Source organism: Neopsephotus bourkii, unplaced genomic scaffold (assembly GCF_033783945.1).
Source record: "Neopsephotus bourkii isolate Nb327-2 ecotype Australia unplaced genomic scaffold, CSIRO-AGI_Nbou_v1 NB_1628, whole genome shotgun sequence".
Lineage (NCBI taxonomy): Eukaryota > Metazoa > Chordata > Aves > Psittaciformes > Psittacidae > Neopsephotus > Neopsephotus bourkii.
In genome coordinates this window covers 429,120-451,544 of record NW_026902103.1, presented here as the reverse complement: position 1 = coordinate 451,544, position 22,425 = coordinate 429,120, and the positions used below count along the sequence as shown (strand labels likewise).

General features: G+C 37.0%; 1 protein-coding gene across 1 annotated transcript in view; it reads left to right on the top strand.

Annotated features, from left to right (window-relative positions):
* HCN1 (hyperpolarization activated cyclic nucleotide gated potassium channel 1) overlaps positions 1–22,425 on the top strand; it is a 191,279-nt gene that overhangs the window by 106,856 nt on the left and 61,998 nt on the right. The window contains exon 4 of the mRNA XM_061373121.1: positions 21,867–22,085. Within this exon, the coding sequence (XP_061229105.1) occupies positions 21,867–22,085 (219 nt within the window). The remainder of the gene's footprint in view (positions 1–21,866; positions 22,086–22,425) is intronic.

Here is a 22,425-nt window from a genome sequence, read left to right as displayed (position 1 = left end):
GAAAATGTTAGGGGGACTGGAACTAGATGGTCTTTAAGGTCCCTTCAAACTCATTCTGTGACAGTATGATTCTATGTTCCAGCCAATCCATTTCTGATATAATACCAGTTACTTCTGAAAGGGTGTTCAGCTGTCTGATGCCATTCCTAGTCTAACACTAGGATTGTGACTTTCATTCCTAAAAAGGTCTGAAGAAGTTTCAGACGTTCACAATGATGCTGTTTTCCCCATGGCTCAAAAAGCCTACTATCTGCAGCTCCTTGTTTGATTTATCCTCAGCTTTCTGATCTGCATTGCTTCAGAGTAGTGTACTTCCATAATGATTCACAGATTAAACATCTTTACCAAACCTCAGTGTCTGAGCCAACAGTTCTTTAGAAAATTAGGAGTAAAACTTGCAGCTGAAAGCAAGAGAGGCACAAGAACAGAAAAGTACAGTGGTCCTCTCCGATAGTCAGTCTGTGCAAACAGATGTTCTGCATTTTACGATTGGTTTCAGCTGCAGTGAATTACAGAAACACAGCGTGCAAGTCCCAACTGATGAACAGTTATAGCCAGATCTTATATGGGACAGAGTTTCTAGCCAAGTAGAGACGAGAGATGACATTTTTGACACTCATGCCATCTGGCCATACAAGTATAACTGCTGCCATAAAGTATCCCTTGCAGTAGTTGATTAGTGTTTGTTGTGTTGGAAGTTCATTCTGGCTTTTCTTATCACCTAAGGCAAACACTCAAAGGCATGTTAGTCCTTGAAGTAATAGTATCTGAAGATCCCCAATCTGTATTTTCCTGTTCATATCTTAACCATTGTATGGTTAAGAAAGCATGTTGTCCTTTAAGCAAGGCACTGACCCGGCATGTCCAGTTTTTTCAGGTATAATGTTCCCTTGCTGAGATAAATATCTAGCAAAGAAGAATAGAATTTAACCTGAAGTGTGATTTTTTTAAAAGACAGATGGGATTGTAAAGCTTTTAGAAAGGGCTTGCTTCACTGGCATTTTCATGGCAGTTAGCCAGTGTTTGCTCAGCAGGAGCCCTTCAGGTCCTTTGATTTCCTTGTTTTGGCTTTTCCTTACTGTCACTGCAGTTGTATCGTTTGCAACTCTTGGAGGTTTTTAGGTGTTTGATTTAGTGAGGTTGGGTTTTGCATTATGTTAAACTCCCCTTTGTATTACATCACTTCCTCAGAGGCTAAGCAAATCAGACATTAGACTTTTGCTAGGAAAAGAATTTGGGAATTTCTGCTGAAGAGTCTATAAATCCCTGTCATTAAAAAATGAATCACTTAATTGAATACTTGATAGGGAAATTCATAAATGCAGGAGATGGTGAGGATTTATGATGATCTAAGAACCATACTAAGGTATATATAATATGACCAAAACCTATCTAATAATAACACACAGAACTTACCATTTCTTAGTAAATATTTAATTTGCACAATTTATTTATGACACAATTTGGAAATAGGGTAATATCAATAACAGCAATATGTAACTGACATTCTTAGCACTAAGGTACACATATTTTAGGAATCTGCAGCTAATAGTAATATCCCTTCTAGTATATGAATTATGAAGTTTAACCATGCCAAGTGCAAGGTCCTACACCTGGGTTGGAGCAGTGCCAGGAACAGGTTGGACAGATAAGAGATTCAGAGCAGCCCTGTGGAGAAGGACTTGGGGGTGCTGGCCGATGAGAAAATGAACATGAACTGGCTTCAGTGTGCGCTTGCAGCCCAGAAAGCCAACCGTATCCTGGGCTGCATCAAAAGGAGCATGACCAGCAGGTCGAAGGAGGTGATCCCGCCCCTTTACTCTGCTCTCATGAGACCTCACCTGGAGTATTGTGTGCAGTTCTGGTGTCCTGAACATAAAAAGGACATGGACCTGTTGGAACAAGTCCAGAGGAGGGCCACGAGGATGATCAGTGGACTGGAGCACCTCCCATATGAAGACAGGCTGAGAAAGTTGGGGCTGTTCAGCCTGGAGAGGAGAAGGCTGCGTGAAGACATCATAGCAGCCTTTCAGTATCTGAAATGGGGCTACAGTGATGCTGGGGAGAGACTGTATTAGGGACTGTAGTGGTAGGACAAGGGTTAACAGGTTAAAACTTAAACAGGGGAAGTTTAGATTGGCTATAAGGAAGAAGTTCTTTACTGTTAGGGTGGTGAGGCACTGGAATGGTTTGCCCAGGGAAGTTGTGAATGCTTCATCCCTGGCAGTGCTCAAGGCCAGGTTGGACAGAGCCTTCGGTGACATGGTTTAGTGTGAGGTTTCCCCACCCATGGCAGGGGGGTTGGAACTTGATGCTCTTAAGGTCCTTTCCAACCCTAACCATTCTGATTCTATGATTCTAGATGCAAATGTTAAGAATTCAGTTATTACTCTCTTTTGCATGCGGCATTGAGTTAGTCATTGAGGTCATTTCCCCCTTCATCAAGATGGTGAGCTAATAACCTGTTCAGTGGGTTGGGATCAACACGTAGGCCTAAAAATAAATTAGCTCGTGAGAATATGTGCATATGATTGGCACTGTAAGAAAATGGACAGGAAAATTTTGGTCATTAGTACGTGAACTGCTAAATTACAAGTTATGTTTAATAAAGTCTGAGGACGTGTTAACAGCAATACCAAAGTTTCAAGCTAAGCTATGAAGTAGAGAAATAGGATAGCTGAGGATACAGTTGATTTAACTCACTGTGTCATGATCACTGAAGAGGAAAACAAATCAAGTTCTCATTTGTCCAACAATGCTGAGGCTTTAAGAAGACCATATGGGTTTTGGCTTATGCTTTTTTTCTGTTCTGTAACAGGTTAGCAGGTCATCTACTTTTGCAGGGCTAGAAGGGGAAGTACTATTAAATTTTTCTTCCTATCTTCTTGCCTGTGGTGTAAGATGCTATGTAATTTTATTGGTATCTCCTGTACTTTTGGACTGTATATTTTCGAGACTGGATTTCTGATGTGCTTATTACCTACAAAGAGTTAATAGTTTTCCTGTGCCTCATAATTATGGGAAATATTTCATTAATTAGGTGGGGTTTTGTTTTTTTTTGTTGTTTTTTTTTTTTTTATGCATTGATTTTTGCCAACAAGAAATTCCAAATAATAAGGAAGTTTCTGTGGTTATACCCAGCATCATCACTGCTGTTTCTCATTCTAAAAATTGTATTTTTTTTCCATGCTATATATTTTCTTACTACTTAGTTTTTGTTTTCTAGTTGGGATTGTATTATTTGTATCTTTCAACCCATGAAGCATTGGTGCACAGCAGTGTTTTTCTTCTTCTAAAATTATGAAACAGAGCAGAAATCGGTTTACATTCTGTTAAAGTCAGTCCTCACTGGTTCCCTGGCCTAAACCAATGACAGATGCATTCACCTTCATGAATTACTGTCATTAATGTGTTCTTAAGTTATCATTTTGGGTTCAGTGTGTTAATAACATGAGCTAATTGAGATGTACATTATTCAAAGTTGGAAAATAAAGGTTCAAAATCATTCACAGGGAGTTTTAAAACTTCCTCCAAGTTTAAAATTAGTGAAAGTACTCACATTATTTCTGAATATTTGGATTATAACTGAGACAAAGATGAAAACAGTCCTAAAAGATGATCTTCCCCGTTGTAATCTCACAACTGCGACATTAGTAATTGTTTTGCATGATGAACTCAACTATTGTCATAAGCCATACTGCCTTACTTTACCTATTGTCATAAGCCATACTGCCTTACTTTACTCTCAATAAAATACTTTTAACTCAGTGCTGTAGTATTGATATAATTATTTAATGCTCATGGTGACAGTTATCTCAGTAGGTATAGGTGCTCAGTGCTACAGAGAAAGATCTAAATTAGGACACCCATGTTTGTAAGTGTTGATTGTAGCACAGTGTTACTGATGTGATAAAAGGTGCTAAAGAGAATGCCTTCTGTAATGAATTAGTTGGCTGCCCTGCATGCTTCTGTTTCTTTCACATAGAAAGCTGGTCTTCCTTATATGGGATGAGAATAATGAAACAATTAGTTAGAGGAAGCGTACAAACACAAATTGATGTGCTTAATAGATACTAAATTATTACCACACTTTTTCTTTGTTATCGTAAGAGCTAGTAGGAAATTATCAAGATGTGTATGCAAGGAAGGACTTGCCCATTTAGCATAAAAATTTAATTTCCATGTTTCCCCCTCAAGAATCAATCCAGCTCAAAAATGCTTATACTGAAGTATATTGTGAAGACATTACTGGTAACTGTAAATTACAGCATTTTTTATGTAAGCCCTAAACTTGACACAATAAAACAGCACATGATGTGGTTAGGCTTTGTGTTTGGCAGACATTTCTCGGGAAAATGTAGACATGCTAAAGCATACCTTAAGCCATTTTTATAATAAAAAAAAAGGAGAACTAAAGCAAAAATATAAGTTGGACCTGTCATAGTTCAGAACCTTGTATGCCTCATTTGCCTTAGAATGAATATTCAGGAGGAGTTTAAAACACCGCATGGCAAAATGCAGCTTCTCTTTTGTAGAAGACAGTGTTCTCTTTCTTCTAGGGGAGCTGGATCAGTCTACTTTGCTCTGTCTCTACAAATTTAACAGTAGTGTTTATCTGCATGAGGTGGTATTCCAGGTTAAACTGTGATAGCAATGTGGAATAATCATTCTGAAGTAGCTCTCCATGGGTGCCCTTTTCTCCTGTGATTGGATTGAAAACTGAACCCTTGGTATATTTACACCAGAGCAGTTTTCCAAGAATAAAGACAAATGTAGATACGTCCAGATGAATACCATTCATATCCAGCTGTTCTTCAGCAAATCTTTCTCTTTTTCATTGCAAACCTATATTAACATGCACAGTCTAATTCTTATTCTGTACGCTTTAAGACTGCATAAAGATAATTAGCTTTGCACAAGCAGCATGTTATGCCAAGGGGTCATTATCAGCAATATCACAAGTAGGTTTTTCAAGAGCACTGATTCCTTTTTGCCATATCAGATTTGAACTTTCTACACATGGCTATTCAGCACCTGATTCATCCTAGTATCTAAAGTACATCTGGAGAGAAGTGTCTGTTGAGATGCAATTAGACATAAAAATTGGCCTCCTGGTATTGTGCATATAGAATGCTTACATTTCACATTATAAAAAATCAAACCAAGGTACTTTGTTCTGGGTCACGTATTTCTGAACTAAAGCACTTTCCTACATCAGATGCTTGAGCTATTTTTGTTTCCATTCAGCTTTGTCCACCAGACCTATATCAGTAGTCTATAGGATCTGTAATCTGGATTCCCAAAATACGAGGGGTAGGCAAAAAGTTGTCATAACAGTGTTTTAAAATCTTGTTATTTCTGAACTCCTTCTTCCATGGAAATTTTAATTTTCATATTTTCATTTTAGTTCCGAATGAAGCTGAAAGCTAAACGAGAATTCCCTGTAGAAGTGAAAGTCTCCTTTTGCATCCAGTTCTGATTACCAAAACATGAGAAAAGCAGCAAATATGAGGCATTACTGTTTTCTTTTGTTTGTTTTAATCTACTGATTTTCCTTAATGTCTTAATTGGTTTTGCTCATACCTTTCATACATGCATTAGGGATGTACTTAAGCTACATGTATTTTGCTTGTTTTACAAGAATGGAATAATTTTCTTCAACATTGCTCCCCTCCCTCCCCTTTCATGCTCTTCCTGCTTTCTACACATACACTCATTTGACCAGGCTCAAACTGCAGTAAATCAAATAGAGGTACTAAACTTTCAGAAAATAAAGTAATTTAATAGAAACAGTGCAAAGGGCTTTCCATATGAGAAATACAGTGATATTCCGCAAATTTTATAGTATCTGAAATGTGCAGAATCTTTTTAATATTATGAGTAAATTTTGAGGAATATCTTCTAGATAGTCTGTGCACTGAAGTCTGTGTATTACAAGTATGAGCAAGCAGTGGACACTTTCTGCATGAATTACTTTAAACATTAGATGCCTCTTAAATATATTTTGTTTTCTTTCTGCTATCTGGATTTTTTGTGTCCATTTCATTTATGGTTTAGGAGATACTATTAATAACAAAAGGAAAAGAACAAAGCCCTGTGGTGAGATTTTTCTCTGGTCTGTAAACCACTTTTAATAATTTGCAGTTGGTTTTATTTCTCATGTGACAGAATGCCAATCTTAGCTTTAAAAATTGCTAACTATTTTAAAAAGGCTGCTATAAATAATTTACCACTCTATTTAGTATAGCTGTAAAAATAAAAAAAAAATCCCTATTTTTTTTTTTTTTGCTATTACTTTTTTTTTTGTGCTCTTTATTTATTAACAGTTTCATTATAAATGTTCGTGGTAATCTCAGATGAATAGGATTGGATCAGAGAGAGATGTACTCTATCAGGCCCAGTTCAGTAACACAATTTTACCTTTTTGCACTACTGCTAATACAATGGGAGAGATTCTTTGAAGCAATCTCTTTGAAAGTCACCAGTTGTCATTTGAATGAGACATATTCTTCTTTTCCTCACCATCTTGTGTATAATTTTAGTCAATCTGAGATGTCTTAATCTGTACTAAAATAAATTAATGTAATTTCTCTTGCATTTTTACAAAATACTCTTGTCCTTTTCTATATTTGTAGGCAAAAATACGTTAGAGTGTAGTAACTGTATTTGTGAAGTTAGCTTGCATTTGAGGCTAGTGTAGACAACAGTAGCACTTTATAGACAATTGGTACTTAAATAATAGCACATACAATTAAAAAAAGGATTATATATATTGATATAGATAGGGAGGGACTAAACTGACTGGTTTTGAACAACTTAGAAGTAATATTTTCAAGTAAAGTTTACTCAGACTGCTAGTGCAGGTCAACAGATTGTAGAGTTGTTAGGAATAAAGGCAGAGCACCAATCTTTTCAATAATACTTAATATCCCTATGCTTATCTCAAATAGTAAAACCTTTTAAATTTAGCTCTTAGATACAACTAGAAAAGTGATGCAAAGTCTAAACTCAGTTAAATATTGCTAAAACATTTTCAGAGGACTATTTGAAGGATTTTTCTATTTGTTTTTAATAGCTTTTTCCAGACGTTCAGAAAAAAAGTTATGGTGCATGATACAAACCTTTGGTGGGAGCAAATGTAAATTTTACTCAGATTTGTGTAAAGAGAAGATTAAAGAGCTCATTCTGGAAAACAACACTGAAGGGCAACAGGCGGGCATCCTATGTTTTTAGTAGGTAAGGGTAGATTTGGCTCTGAAATTTCTGGATCTATGCAGTTGCCTCTCTGCAAACTGTCATAACCCATACCATTCATCTAAAGGCTGCCTGTCCCTTACCTTTATCTCTGTAATACAAAATACATAAAATATGCCTTTACTTTCTTGTTATTTTCTAACACTGGTTGCCATAGCTTTATTCCTACAGTAAAACCTTCCTGCTGCTAGTTAATCTTTTGTGCCTAAATAGCATAGTGTAAAACTTACTCTAAAAGAAATTAGTTTATTTCTGGGTTGTATGAATATGCAAGGATGAGGTTTCCTTAGGCTTTTGCAGTCTGTATCTTTACAAAGCGGTTGTTTAGGGAAAGGATAACACATAAATGCTGACAGGAAATGCCACATGTCCTCAGAAATAATGGTAAAATTGCACTGCTCCTAACTGAATGTGTTTTGCAGATCAGTAAAATAAAATATATTAACTATGACCCAGCTTAGTTGAACTGTGAAGGCAAAATACACACACAAAACATGATGTGGGGAGGAGAAAGAAGGAATGAGGCAGTTTAAATATAACATCTCAAGCATTCCTCTTTATAAAAAAAAACCAAACAAACAAACAAACAAAAGCAGGAGCCAGTGCACTCATCCATCTCAGCATGATTTGAGGAAATATAAAATTGGCATGTGTACAAATAAAACATGAAGGATTTATAGGGTTTAACAAAGCTCGTTGGTTTTGTTCTTCTGCTTTTAAAATCTTTCAGGCTTGATGAAAGTGCTTACTGCTTGCTCATACAGATAATACGTAGTCATCTATAAGCAGACTATCTAGAAGACACTTTTCAAAATTTATTCACTAATAATAATGTTAAAAGCATAAAAATACCATTTCAATCCTCCCGTAAAGTGATATTATTCATTTTCACAGGTTTGATTCTAAAAGTGGATCTGAAAAATTCCTTAATGTATTTTCTTTTTTTATTAAGAACTGTGGAATTTTAATGTAAACTTCAGAAGGAAGAAATAGCCATGTGATCTGAAATTATATTTGATTCAAGGCCATTTCAAACCTAGTCCGTAACTTTTTGTGGGAGTTCTGAAACTGCTTTTGTTTGTAAGTCAGCTAAAACTTTTCTATACCTATGTGCTTGCAGGATACAAAACATGGTTGCAATAAAAATAAATTATTATTGTTTATCACTATTCATATTTAGTTCCATATATAATCTGTGGGTGGCTAGACTTATTAACATAATTAAACATTGACATGGTACTGGTTTCAAGGTAAATTTAGTCAAATTTCTTTAAAGTGAATGATTTGATTAATTTGTTTCAATGGACAAACTAAGAGTTAAAAAGACTATTATTTTGCTTATAATTAATATATAATAGGTATGGATTATCAGATTTTTTTAAGATAACTCCTGTAATTTACCAAGTGCCCAGTAAATATGAAGCTAATAGTTAAGAAATGTTTCCAACCATTTGCAAGTTAGATAACATAATTTTGAGGTAAATATATGCAATTTTCGCTAGAATCTGAGTCCTTTAAGTTGTTTCCAATTTCTAGTCCTCAGTCTTTTTCAAGCAAAATAAGTGCCATGCCTTCAAGATGTAGATTTTCAAATATGTGCCCTGAAGCCAAAAAGTCTTACTATCATTTTGTGCTCTCAGCTGTATAATTTTATCCATGTTAAGTTTATAACCATGAAGTCTGCATACTAGGCATTTCTCTGTTCTCATTAGTTATCATTTTTTGCCTCTCCTTGCTCCTATCTGTGATTTATGATACCATCTCACTGTAATAAGCTTACATGAAAGCCACCACGCTGGAACTGAATTTACCTAGTCAGATCTCCATCAACTCCTACAGAACCCCATGAACTTTTCAAGCCTTTGCAAGGCAAACCCATAACCTGATCTGAACTTCAAATTCAAATGCAAGAGCAGAACCATGGTTGATAAAACCATAGCTTGAGAGAAGAGACTTTCCCTACAAATTTTATTTTCTCCCCTAAACTGGAGCAAGGAAGAAATGAGGAGGCACATCCACCCGTGAAAACTGAGGTATGCTCAGCAGGAGAGCTCAGGAAACTAATGAAGGCAGCATTAGCTGAATAGGAATCTGATGCAGCTGATGGAGAGAGAAACTCTCCCCTGGAGGTGATAAAGAGCACTTGCATTAACCTTCTACTCTGAATCACCATCTGCAGGGGTCTGATTTTTGCAGACTGTGTAGGGAACCTAGGCAGACTTGCCAACTCAGCCATCAAAAAGTGTAGTACCTGAAGTCAGCTGATATGAAATTTTGTGATTCTTTCCTCCCTTACTGCCCACGATCTCAAACAAAACCCAGGACAAGTTGCGCCACTGGGCATTGTGGATAGCCATGTGTAAACAATACAAAATGCAATGCACTCTTATTATTCCTGTTCATCTTCCATCATTCAGCACTATGGTGTTCTTCCTGTTCCTCTCTCCATCAAACAGTAATCCTAGACTTCGTAAGACTGGGTTTGTCAGGGGTTTGTCCTCTGCACTGAGTCATCTGCCTAAGCCATTCCTGTTTCAGTCAGAGCATTTTCATCCTCACTGTCTATAGAATCATAGAATAGTTAGGGTTGGAAAAGAGCTTAAGATCAAGTTCCAACCCCCCTGCCATGGGCAGGGACACCTCGCACTAAACCATATCACCCAAGGCCTCGTCCAACCTGGCCTTGAACACTGCCAGGGATGGAGCATTCACAACCTCCCTGGGCAACCTATTCCAGTGCCTCACCACCCTAACAGGAAAGAATTTCCTCCTTGTATCCAATCTAAACTTCCCCTGCTTAAGTTTTAACCTATCACTACAGTCCTTAATGAAGAGTCCCTCCGCAGCATCCCTATAGCCCCCCCTTCAGATACTGGAAGGCTACCATGAGGTCTCCATGCAGCCTTCTCTTCTCCAGGCTGAACAGCCCCAACTTGCTCAGCCTGTCTTCATATGTGAGGTGCTCCAGCCCCCTGCTCATCCTCGTGGCCCTCCTCTGACTGAGGAATGTGAATTTCTTTAAGCTACTCAGAAGATAGATGTTACATCTGCTCTGCAGGAAAATTCTGTGGATTTTCTTGTAATCAAAGTGTGCAGTTTAATTCTTAATTGCAGCAAGATACCTTCTTACTTTTTATAACGCAGCTATGAAGGTATCCCATATGCTTCCCAAGCACTTCTGTACAGTTAAATGGCATTACCATTGCTGTGTGGATAGAATGGGTGTCATAAATACTTAGTTTTGAGGTTTGAGCAGGCAAGTTTGCTAAAGAACAGTTAGGCCCATGAAAAGTGATTTAGTCCTTTTCTGTATTCACTAATCTGTGGGAAAAAAGCATATAACAATGAAGTCTATGAATTGGTCATAGCTCTTTCCAAATTTGACTTATTCAATGTATCTTTTTTTCCCTTTTCCTCAGATAATAAAGGTCTTAGTGGAGGTAGATAATTTAGAGTAAGGAATGAGTATCTTTAAACTGCCATTTCTGTGATCAGCAACCAGTAATCTACTTAAAAACTACGTTACTACATGTAAAAGAGGTTGTATTCTCCATGTTCACTGATCAGGTCAAATAATGCAATGAAACAGTTTACAAAAGACTGAACATGAAATTAGAATTATGCATCAATGGCTTTAGTGCACCCCACTTTTGATTGCAGAATACAAGAGGTTCGGGGGGGGGGGAAGGTGGGCAGAAGAAAGAGAAGCACAAACTAAAGACAAAATGAATACATAGCTGCATCCAAGTTAATGATTCAGCAGCTGAGAGTTGATTCAGGTGGAGCAGCAGGACCAATGGAGTGGCTTTGTGGAGTCTAACCCACCATCTGTCTGTCCCCTTTCCAAAAGTGGCAAGGAACAGATGCCCACTGAAGATCAAACCACAGCAAGCTTGGATGATGTTTCCTTCAGAATATCCTACAAGCTTTCAGAAATTTGCAGCTGAGGGACTTCTGGATCCAGAGCTGGTACCCATGTGTTTAACAGCCTTCGCTGTGTGTTTCTTCCAGTAGTTTATCTAATCACTTTTTGAGTGCATGTGAATTTTGGTATTAGGTCAGAGCATGAGCATGATGTCACAGCCTCATGGCTCTGCTGTATGGTCATGGTTTTGAGCTGGTCTTGCTGCCTGTTCTGGGCTCTGTGCCCCGTGCTGAGGTGACTTTACCTGAGAGGGCAAAAAGTGACTGAGTGGGCATGTGCTGCTGGTTGTACTGGAGCTGGAACAGGGGCCTGAGTGCTCCTTACGTCTTGGGTGAATGCTACAGGGTCACTCGGGTGGTCTGTCCTCTCCCTCAAAGGTATTAAAGAGAAGAGGATCATATTCGCCTTCCTTCCTTTCAGAGTACTAAGTTGGTAGTTCAGATGTTAGAACATTCTTCCACAATTTGTGTTAACTTCCTTCTGAAAGAGGAATTTTTTTATGACTCAGTTGTGTTTGGATTTGGTTTGTTGAGTTTTTTTTTTTGCAATGTCTAGACATGTGGGAGGTGTTTAGGCTGCTAAATCATTTCTTCTTTATATTATTCTATTACCTGGAAAATCTTTCAGATTTTGGTAAGCACCTGCAATTTTAAGGGCATCTGAATTTAAGAACAGGTCATCAACAAAGCTCAGATGAATTCTAAAAGCCTCTGGCATAGATCCAACCTACTTGCTTTGACACTGAGGTTTGTTCTTTTCCTAGGCCCAAAATAGGATTTCAGCTACAAAGCTCCTTTGCTTCCTGCTGTCAGTGCCTAATAAAATAATGTACATATTTTTGTAAGACATAGTACTTGATGAAGGATTGTATTTTACCAGAAAATCAGACCAACCTCTTGAGGGCTCAAATATTTAGTAAGTTAATTTTCTGAAGAGCTATAAACTAAGCAGATGTAGTCTAACATCTCAAATGCATCACGTTAGGAAACAAATTGAAAAACTGAAAAGAGTTGCCTTCAGTACCAAATAAGTGAAGAAGAATGCTCAAAAACAGCACTGAACCTCTCTTAAAAATACATTACTTAAAGCAAAAATAAGATATGGTAAAAAAATATATCTTTAGAGTAAGGAGAAAAATGTTTTAATTTGCCTGTGTGGTACCAAGCATCACTTTACCAGAGAAAGAAGTTCTGTTTTTAAAGCACAGGAGCTCCTGAATCCCAGTCCCAACCCTTATGCTGATTCTCTGTGTGAAAGTGGCATTGGTTCACCTTGATTCATTTTTAAGAAGATTAAAACATATTCAGACCCTTTATGAGTGGATTATATTAGACTGTTTTAATCTACTGTAATCCCCCCTTTTTTTTTTCTAAGTACACATTCTTACAAATACTTAAAAAATATTTTGCTAGATTGTTGATGCATTTAGAATAAGGATGAAAGTATTTCTTACAAAATCAGGCTTTGAGTATTTTGAGATATTCTTAGTGAGGAAGCATTGTCATACTATGATTTTGTGCATGTCTATGTACCTTTCAGTTTATGTATCAGTTTGCCTCAACATTTCGTAATAGCCAGTTCTGCAACTTGCTACGGTAGTTATTTCCTTCCTTGTGTTTATGTAGTTTCGAAATCCCTTTGAGTCAAACAGAATGGTAATAGCACTCAGGAAACTACATGTCCACTGCCAGAAACATACCATTTTCATTGGTCATTTTATTTGGGTTCAGTTGCTTCGGGATAATTTGCTGTCTAGTCTGAGTAGTTCAAAGAATGCGGTTCCTCTTGATGAGTTTCCTTTTCTAGATTGGTTGCAAATATTGCCTGTGATGGTGGAGGTTCTTCCTAACAGTTTTCAGTGTGTGGTCGTGAGTCAGGTTTATGTCACTTCACTCCTTCAGCTGTCTCCCTGAACTGTACTATATTAAGCCCACATTATCGTCTGCCTGTTCATGACTATCAGATAGCTACTGTTGAAAACACAAAGCTTTTCTCAGTGATTGCATTTTAAAAGTGTTTCATAAATCATTTGATTCAGTGCACGAGGCTTAAGTAAACTATTTCATCTCATATCCAGCTTCCTTAATGCAGTCTTGATTTACCACTCCTGGACTGTGCTATTTCATGTACTTCAGTTTCTCACTGAAAATGCTTTCCTACAGGGTTTATGTATTCTTTTATTAGACATGCCATTGTTGTGATGCTTTCATTTTTTCTTTTCTTCTTAGAAAGTGTTCCTCTTTAAGATGCTTTGTTTTCCCAGATAAAATGTTTATTAAAAACCTGTAGATGTACTTGTTATAATCAGTTATGGTGGCCACACAATACTCACTGTGTACTTGTGATTACAATGTATTTTCTCTTTGGTGGTCAATGCGTTGTTTTACTCAGTCACACAGTATCACAGTATCACAGTAGGTTAGAGATTGGAAGGGACCTCAAAAGATCATCTAGTCCAATCCCCCTGCCGGAGCAGGAACACCTAGATAAGGTTACACAGGAACGTGTCCAGGCGGGTTTTGAATGTCTCCAAACAAGGAGATTCCACAACCTCCCTGGGCAGCCTGTTCCAGTGTTCCGTCACCCTCACTGAGAAGAAGTTTCTTCTCAGGTTTAAGTGGAACCTCTTGTGCTCCAATCTGTACCCATTACCCCTTGTCCTTGCAATGGCAACAAAGTTTATTTCAGGATCAAATACTTCATCAAACTTCAGACTGTGAGAGAGGAGAACAAAAGCCAAATGTCTTCATCAGATTTCTAGATTATCTGATAAATTTCAACAAAAGAATCTCAAAAACAAAGTTCAGCACAGGATAGCATGGTAACATCTACAGTTTCATTGAATCATAGACTCATAGAATAGTTAGGATTGGAAAGGACCTTAAAATCATCAAGTTCCAACTCCCCTGCCATGGACAGCAACACCTCACACTAAACCACGCACCCAAGGCTCTGTCTAGCCTGGCCTTGAACAGTGCCAGAGATGGAGCATTCACAACTTCCCTGGGCAACCTATTCCAGTGCCTTACCAACCTTACAGTAAAGAATTTCCTCCTTATATCCAATCTAAACTTCCCCTGTTTAAGTTTTAACCCATTACCCCTTGTCCTACCACTACAGTCCCTAATGAAGAGTCCCTCCCCAGCATCCCCAGCATCCCCAGCATTTTAAAAGGCTTCATTTTTTTTTATATATTTTGTAATAATGACATTGATTTCAAAGGAGGGGAGAAGGAAAACTCTCCAGTGGTAGTAATTACGTAGCAAAGATGATGCTACCTAATAAGTTTGAAAACAAATGCATAAAAAAACAGTCTTAACTAATAGACATATTTATAGCCTCCTAATGCCCCTCTTGCAGAAGCAGTTCACATCCTGTGAGTTTTTCAAATGAGTGAAACACAATCTCTTTAAAAATGCCTGACTGCTTCAATGCATTCTGATCTCACTGTTATAGCATACAGACATGAGATGAAGCAACAGGTACATTTTGGAAAATTCTTTCACCAGAATTCACCCCTTTGTTTGTTACTGACGAGTTGACATGTATTAATTCTGATAGACTAAACATGCCCAGGTCTGTTTTCTCTTCTGGAAGCCAGTTGCCTCCACAGCCTGCTTCCATATAACTGGACTTCTTAGTTGCCAGGACAAGGTGGCCTCAGCTGAACGAACCTGTGCTAACTCTTAGGCTGTGTTCAGTTGTTCTGGAAAGTATTAATTGGCCAAAACCACCACTTTCTGAAAAATTGCAAGTACAGACAATCACATTTAATGGTGGGAAAAAGCAGAGTTAAATGTTCTCATGGGAAAAATAGACGTAGTCTGTACTTCTAAGATTTTACTCTAAACTTTATCAAAGCTTTGGTAACAGCCTTGTAAAACTGCAATTCCTTAAAAATTATTGTTAAAATAGTCCTTTGAAATGAAATGTTATTTTAAATGGGATTCATGCATTGCAGACTTTCTTCCTTCTTCAGGGTTCAGTTAAAAGAGCAAAGTGACCAGATAAAAGGATGAGTCAGACCAGCCTGATTCATTAGCAAAAGAATAGAAAAAGTATTTTTCCCATAAGGTCTGATTTATTATTTTGTAACTTTATATATACAGCTGTAGGAATTCATGATTGTATCTCTGATTAACTAAAGATACATAGAACAAAGAACAGTAGTGCGCAGTGTACAAGGAAGCCTCCACTATGACATTCTGAGTGTGTCTTCTTATGTGACCCATCCTTTATAAGCCCATGCAATAGGCTTATTCATGTGAAGACAATAAATCTGTGTGGGAGCCTGGGCTGCATGCATAAGTCAAATATCTGCACTTCTGTTGCTCTTTATGAATTGCCACACTGATTCTACAATGAAAATTATTCATCCTTACCATGAAAAGATGATCACAGGTGGATATCTTTCTGCTTGCTTTTAATGGAGGAATGTGTTAGCAGATAAATATTCATTATTTTCTGCATAGGGAAAAATAGTCAAAAGAAAAAGAAAGACCTTTCAGGCTACGTTGTTTTTTTCTTGATGGCTAGTTCCAAAGGCATAGCACCAAAATATGAATAAGCTACAATGACAGCAAAGTCACGTAACAACTCTGAACAAAGTAAATATATAATATTAGTCACTGCTCCTCCAGTCAAACCTATTTTCCTGTGGAATGCAAGGCCAAACACTTTAAAAAAGCTTACTGCCAGTATTGGTCTTGAAAGTATATGCTGAGTCATTTGGACCATCTGTTATCTGTGCACTTAGCAGCAGATAGAAATGTTTGGAAGTTTCTGAAGACATCTACTTATTTCACTGAGCTTACTGATTCAGGCTTCTTTCCTTAAATCATAGGTACCTACCTCCTAAACTGTACTCTTCTTCCTTGTGGTTCTTAAGAATTTTAGAAGAAGAGATTTTTTAGTCTTCCAAATCTGATGCCACCTTGCCTCTCTTTACTAGTTTAAAAGACAAGAAGATAGTCTTCAAATAATACCTGTGAAAAGAAGTAGGGGGTTTGCGTGATAGTACATTCACCACCGCATGAATTTTGAAACAGTAAAAATTGCAACCTCTCTCACTGGCCAACTTTGTTACTCTTTGCAGTATTCAGATAACTTCTTGGAAAGTTGAAATGCTGAGGTGGCATTTTGCTGTATTTTCCTGTCTGGAACTAATGTGTAATTTCTAAGGTACTTCATGATACCAGAGGCAGTAAATTATGTAACTGACAACTGATGGACAAGCATGTAAGCTATATACCTGTCGCAATATCTGTATATGGATTACTGTTGAAATTATGGATTTCATATACTAGCCTAGTTCTAGTCTTATGTTAGTGTAATGTGCATGTAAACAGATGACACAGGGAAATGACTTCTAATGAATATAGCTTTTATTCTGAAATATGAAAGCAGAGAAAACTTGAAGATATGTAGATGCCAAATCCAAAGCATGAGAAACTTTTGAGGACAATAAAATTTTAACGGAAATTTAAGTGTAACAATTGGGAGAATTTGGCTATTCAATTTAGATGGTGAAGGATTTAGTAACAAGCCTTTTTTCCTAGTTCTGTGTGACATACCTATTAGAAATGCCACTAACATGCAAGTATAGCCTTTTCTTAGCACACCTTTTTGATTAGTTAAATTATATTTAAAATAGTTATTAAATTTAAGAAAGTATTAAGAAACTGTTGGAAATAATGTATTGCAAATAAGTATTTACAAATAACAGATTATATCCATCTAAGAAACAAATACAGTTTAATTGATTTCCCACTGGAAGATACTGTAATTTTTTAGAGCAGGTGTTTTTTGTGGGCTACTACTGCATTACAGTATGTACTATGTGTGAGCAAGGACGCTTTGTGCTTTTTTTTGACCTTTAAAGCCCAACCCCAAAATTTACATTTGTTTTGTGCAGTAGCTTTCTATGACAATACTAAAACCGGAGGGCTTACTTATGGACTGTCTAGATGCCTCCAAGCTCACAAATTAGAACTGCCCACTTTTAATGGGCATTGGGGTAGACTGGGAAAGGAGCTACCTACTATGTCCATACTATAAATCCTGTTTGGGTTTTGGCACAGGACAAGCACATGCCAGGTTCCTAGAAGGAATGGTTCCTCACCCACAACAGCTCCAAAGTAGGCCAGCTCCTAATGCTTAGGATAGCGCTATGTAGCCAGTGCCACACCGGGGGTGTTTCTAACAGTTATGACCATGTGAACCACATTCTACTGCTTGGTAATGCTTTTTTGATACTTTTAAAATTACCAGGATAGACACAAACCATGTATGTCCTGTCAAGTTTGGTATCCATCTTCCCTCCTTCAGACATCACTTACTTTCAGAAGAACTGAAAGGAAACAGTGGGCATGAATGGAGGTGTGATTGATTACAAGGCAAGCTCTTCAGTGTAGGGACAGGCTACTTCACCACTCCTACTGTAGTTTTGAAAGGACGAATCAGGAAGGTGAGTTCAAAAAGCCTATTTCCTTTAATTCCAAGTTAATCTTTGCTTCATGATTGTAAAGCATGCCCTTGCAAACTGAGAGTAGCATTTCCATGACACATGCAGTGACTGTAGTGTGAAAGGAAAAATGAACTGAGTAAAAAATGTGGAAACCAACTACTGTCTGTGCAATAGTCTGATTGTTAGTGATTTCTAAATCAGTTTGTATCTCACTGTAAGGGTATGGCTGAGAGAAGATAAGCTGTGCCTGAGGGAATTACTACAATATGGAAGTGGAATTGATTGGTCTGATGACAACAAAATCTCCTGGTGGAAACTTTCATAGGTTCCAGTAAAACAGAAACCCTTTTTTCATCCACTGAGAAAAATAATTTGCCTTTTATTATTGTCCCTTAGAGGGTGCTGGGTGACCTTTCTGTGATTTATTTCTTATGAGCTGAGAAGCTAGTATTACAAAAAGAAATTTGTAGCAGGTTTGTGTGGTAGTCTGAGACAAAGGGTAGCATCCTGTGATGAAAGAAGAGGCTTGGAAACAAAGTTGTAATAATCAGAAGTGCCCTGCGATTAATGTATTCTTCAGGATAACTGCTAAGTTAATGTATGTATTTAGAGAACTAATTGTAAATGATCAGTGATTATTGCTTTCACAAGTGTAGGATTTCCTAGTGTCATCAAGATAGATTAAGTAATCAGTCCTTGGAAAAACAGCTTTGGTATTTCTCACAATTACAGTCTTACTAGTTTTTCTGAATTAATGTAATTTCATTTAAAACTTTTAAAAATTACTGCTGCTAATATGGAAACAGTGATCAACCCGGGGTCAACTGATAAATGCCTGTTTTGCTGATTGGTAGGAGGTATTTTTAGTTCATAGAGGTTTTTAAATCTATATATCAAAATGAAAAATAGATCATTTAGGGAAACATTTAGCATGTATATATAATTATTAAAATATAAGATTATATTAAAAGCTTACTAAGATTCTTTATTTCATAGAATAGACCTTTATTAAATCAGGGATATTATCTGATAATGTGCTATGTAAAAATTTTCTCAGAATGCAGGGTCAAAAATGCTTCTTATTTAGAAAAAATAACCTCTCTACGCTCGTAGCAAATGAATGGGCACTCCTCACTTTTTTAACAGCGAACAGCAGCACATTGGACTGGAGTTTTGGAAAATTCCATCCTCTCACACTAAAACAAAATTAGAGTTGCTCCTGCTAAACCCTTAGGTTATACAGCAGAAGCAGAAAAATAATTAAATAATGATAATTATTATTATTTCATATAGTAACGTTGGTAGGAGCATATATGATTTATAGGATTTGGTATTAGAACCAATGTTCTTTTTATGTGGTTTATGTAGGAATAAGTCATACAAGAACAACACAAGTAACTACACCAAAATTCCTACCCTCTACAGTGGTATTTCTTCAGCATCATTTTGGAAAAAAAAAAGGAAAATATCCCTATAAAAACTAAAGAGACCAATGTTTGTAACTAATTGTACAAGAACTGTTTGGTGAGTAAGGAAAAGAAACAGAAAAATAGTAAATATTTTTAGCAACAAAATCCTCAGACAAATCCAAGCTGAATTCAAATGTTTTCAGGCTTTTATATCAGGTCTTTTGCTCCTTTTACTAAACCCTTAGTACCCATCTGAGAATCAGCTGCTCAGAACCATCCATTCACAAATGTTTGAAATATGCATAACCTGTAACAAGGTCTATCACAAGCTATACCATAATATCTAATATCACTTGCATAGCAGAATCTCCATTTGAGGTGGCCTTGAACTCCAGTCTAGATTCAGATGCAGTCATGACTATTTGAGATGTTGGATCCTCCTCTGACTTGTATGTAGAGGTACATATGTGGTTAAACATTTACTTCTTTATTTTATTGTACATGTTTAGTTATTTTTCTTCTGTCATTACAGCTCATTTATTCCTTCGCCATTACTGCTTCTCAAATAGCATTTATTTTTCATTCATCTTGTCACATACTTAGTAGAAAGGTCTCCTTATTTTTTGTTTCTTTTTGCTTCTTCTTACTTCCTTATCCTTTCTTAAAGAAAATGGTATTTTACGTAATACAGTAATTCAGTCTTTGAAAGGGTTTCAGTCAAGAAATAAAATTAACCAGTGTATGGATTAACTTGAGGACTTTAATGTAAAAAATTAATTTTACTGAAAGATTTTTAGTTGTGATTTATCACACCAGCAATATGATAGAATCAATTCATGGGCAAGATCACCTTTTATTTTTATTTAGTATTTATAATTGTTATGCTAAAAATAAAGCTGAGGAGCAAGGTCCACTGTATGGAACCCTGCAAGAGCTGAGCTTTTGATCTTACAGCATCTTGAATACTGTAGCTTTAATAATTCTACTTGTAGACTTAAAAAACTTATTTTTCCCAGCAAGCAGTTTATTGTTTTCTCTAATAATCATCTGAATAAAGCTGCAACTTTATGAAATTCTGTATGGATCTTTTAACAATTCCCTTATTAATTATTTCCACCCAAAGAAGATTCATGACAGCTGGAAGGCAAGCCCTTCAAAATAGACTCTGCTTTGGTTTCTGTAAGTTGTTTTCCTGGGAGACAGGGAACTTGCATTAACACAGCTGCACTGACCCAGATGGCAAGGAGTTTCTGTGTTCCAGCCGAGTATTTGAATCCTGAACTGGAGATTTTTCAGGCAAGCTTCTTCAGTTCTTTCATTTTTTGAGTACTTTTTAAAGCCCCAGAACAAAAAGAAACTGATTTCCTCATTACTTAATGAAACCCACCTGATTCCCAGCAGCCTAAGATAATTCCCTTTTTACAACACAAAGTTTTCCCTTGTGAAGACAGAAACAGTTCACAAATACGAAGTTTTCACTTAGAAAGTGAAACAAGCTTAAATACAGCAGAACCAGTATGTTTTAAATCATTGTATTAGTGAAAAATAGTAACTTTGTCATCTGCAATGCAGGAAGTGTTAGCTTGTTTCCTGCTACCAGTTATTTTAGCTAATAGGGGATCTAGAAAAAACATTTTAATAGATGAAAAGCACAAGAGTAGTTAGTAACTGGCATTTAAATGGCAAGAGAGCAAACCTGAAGCTTTTTGAGAAAAAAAAGCATTTGAGAAAAGCTTTTATTGGTGGAAGAGAGACAGAAATACTGATGAGTAAATTTTATATATAAATGCTGCTGCTGATCTGGAAATTTGTCTATGTTAACAGAATTGTTATTTTTGGTCCCGTATGATAGACACTATAGTGGATAACAGCCTAATTTTACTAACATGATCTCAGTTCTTCCTTCTTTACTTCTTAATTTCTGAAATTATTCTCAGTTCTTTGTGGCAAATACCCAGTTTTCCCCTGCATGTTGTATGCCTCCAAGCACAACTTGTTTTCTTATTTCATTCCTTTGGCAAGTACAATAGAAAAAATCTGACATGGATTCCCAGGGCTTTTTGTCTGCTTTTCTCTGGGAACAGCCTCTTTGACTGTCTCTATGTAAAGCTAAAGGGAGGATGCTGACACCACCTTTGCAATTCAGAAAGCTTGTGAGTGAGCTGTCAGTCCTTCTAATCTCCCAGAGAGAATGGGAAAGGGTAGTTACACATCAGAAATTCAGGACCCAGCTATTCACCTTTTCTTTTGAGCTGTATTTCAGTCTGTGAAACTGCAGGTATAAATACAATATTACAATAAAAACCAGGATAAGTAGACATACAACAACTTTTTTTTTATTCTGTCCTTGGGAAGTAAAAGAAACAGCTGATAATATGAAATGTGCTTGTTTATTAAAACAGACAACTCTGAAAAGAAAGAAATGGGGCTATAGGAGTATGTTCATGCATATTAAAACAAAACCTTCTTGCACTTGATAAGTCTGCATGCTCATCTTTTTCTAATCCATTTGCCATGGAATGTAAAATAGAATTGACCTTTAGTCTCCTTGTAATTAGGTTAACACCCACATTTAAGAATACAATCATGTATTAAGAATAGTCAATTTTATTTCATCAAACATCACATCTGGCAAAATCTCTGATGCTTTATCTAACAATTAATTTAGAAGGAATATCTCTTCTCATGCACAGAGGCTATATCACCAGACAGGTCTTTCAGAGCCAGTAATATATGAATCCACTATACAGGTACGAATGTGTTCTTCCCTTTGTCTACTTGCTGGCTCAGTCACTTGTTTCTTTTCTTGCAGAATGATTCCTGGGGAAAGCAGTACTCATACGCGCTCTTCAAAGCAATGAGCCACATGCTGTGCATTGGTTATGGAGCCCGCGCCCCTGTCAGCATGTCCGACCTCTGGATAACCATGTTGAGTATGATTGTGGGGGCAACTTGTTATGCCATGTTTGTTGGCCATGCCACTGCCCTCATTCAGTCTCTGGATTCCTCACGGCGACAATATCAGGAAAAGGTAACTGATTTTAACATAACTCCTGAAGTTCTGAAATAGGTTAATGGGATGTTTTAACTGTGGAAAAGGTTGTATGAGTTTACATGAGGAGCATTTGAGTCCTCCAGCAGATGTCATTGGACACAGGAATTCAAAGCACTCCGTTAGCTCAACAAATTCTCTCATGAGCCCACTTTCGTTAAGGAGCAGACGGTTTGGTGTGTCACATGCATTGAATGAAACCTTGGATGTGCAACTTGCTTTAAACCCTCCTGTGAAAACCATCCCTGGCAAAGACTGTGCTTTGTACCGCTGTGCTACACTCTGCAGGTATTGATCTAGGTAGCTTGAACAAGGTCCT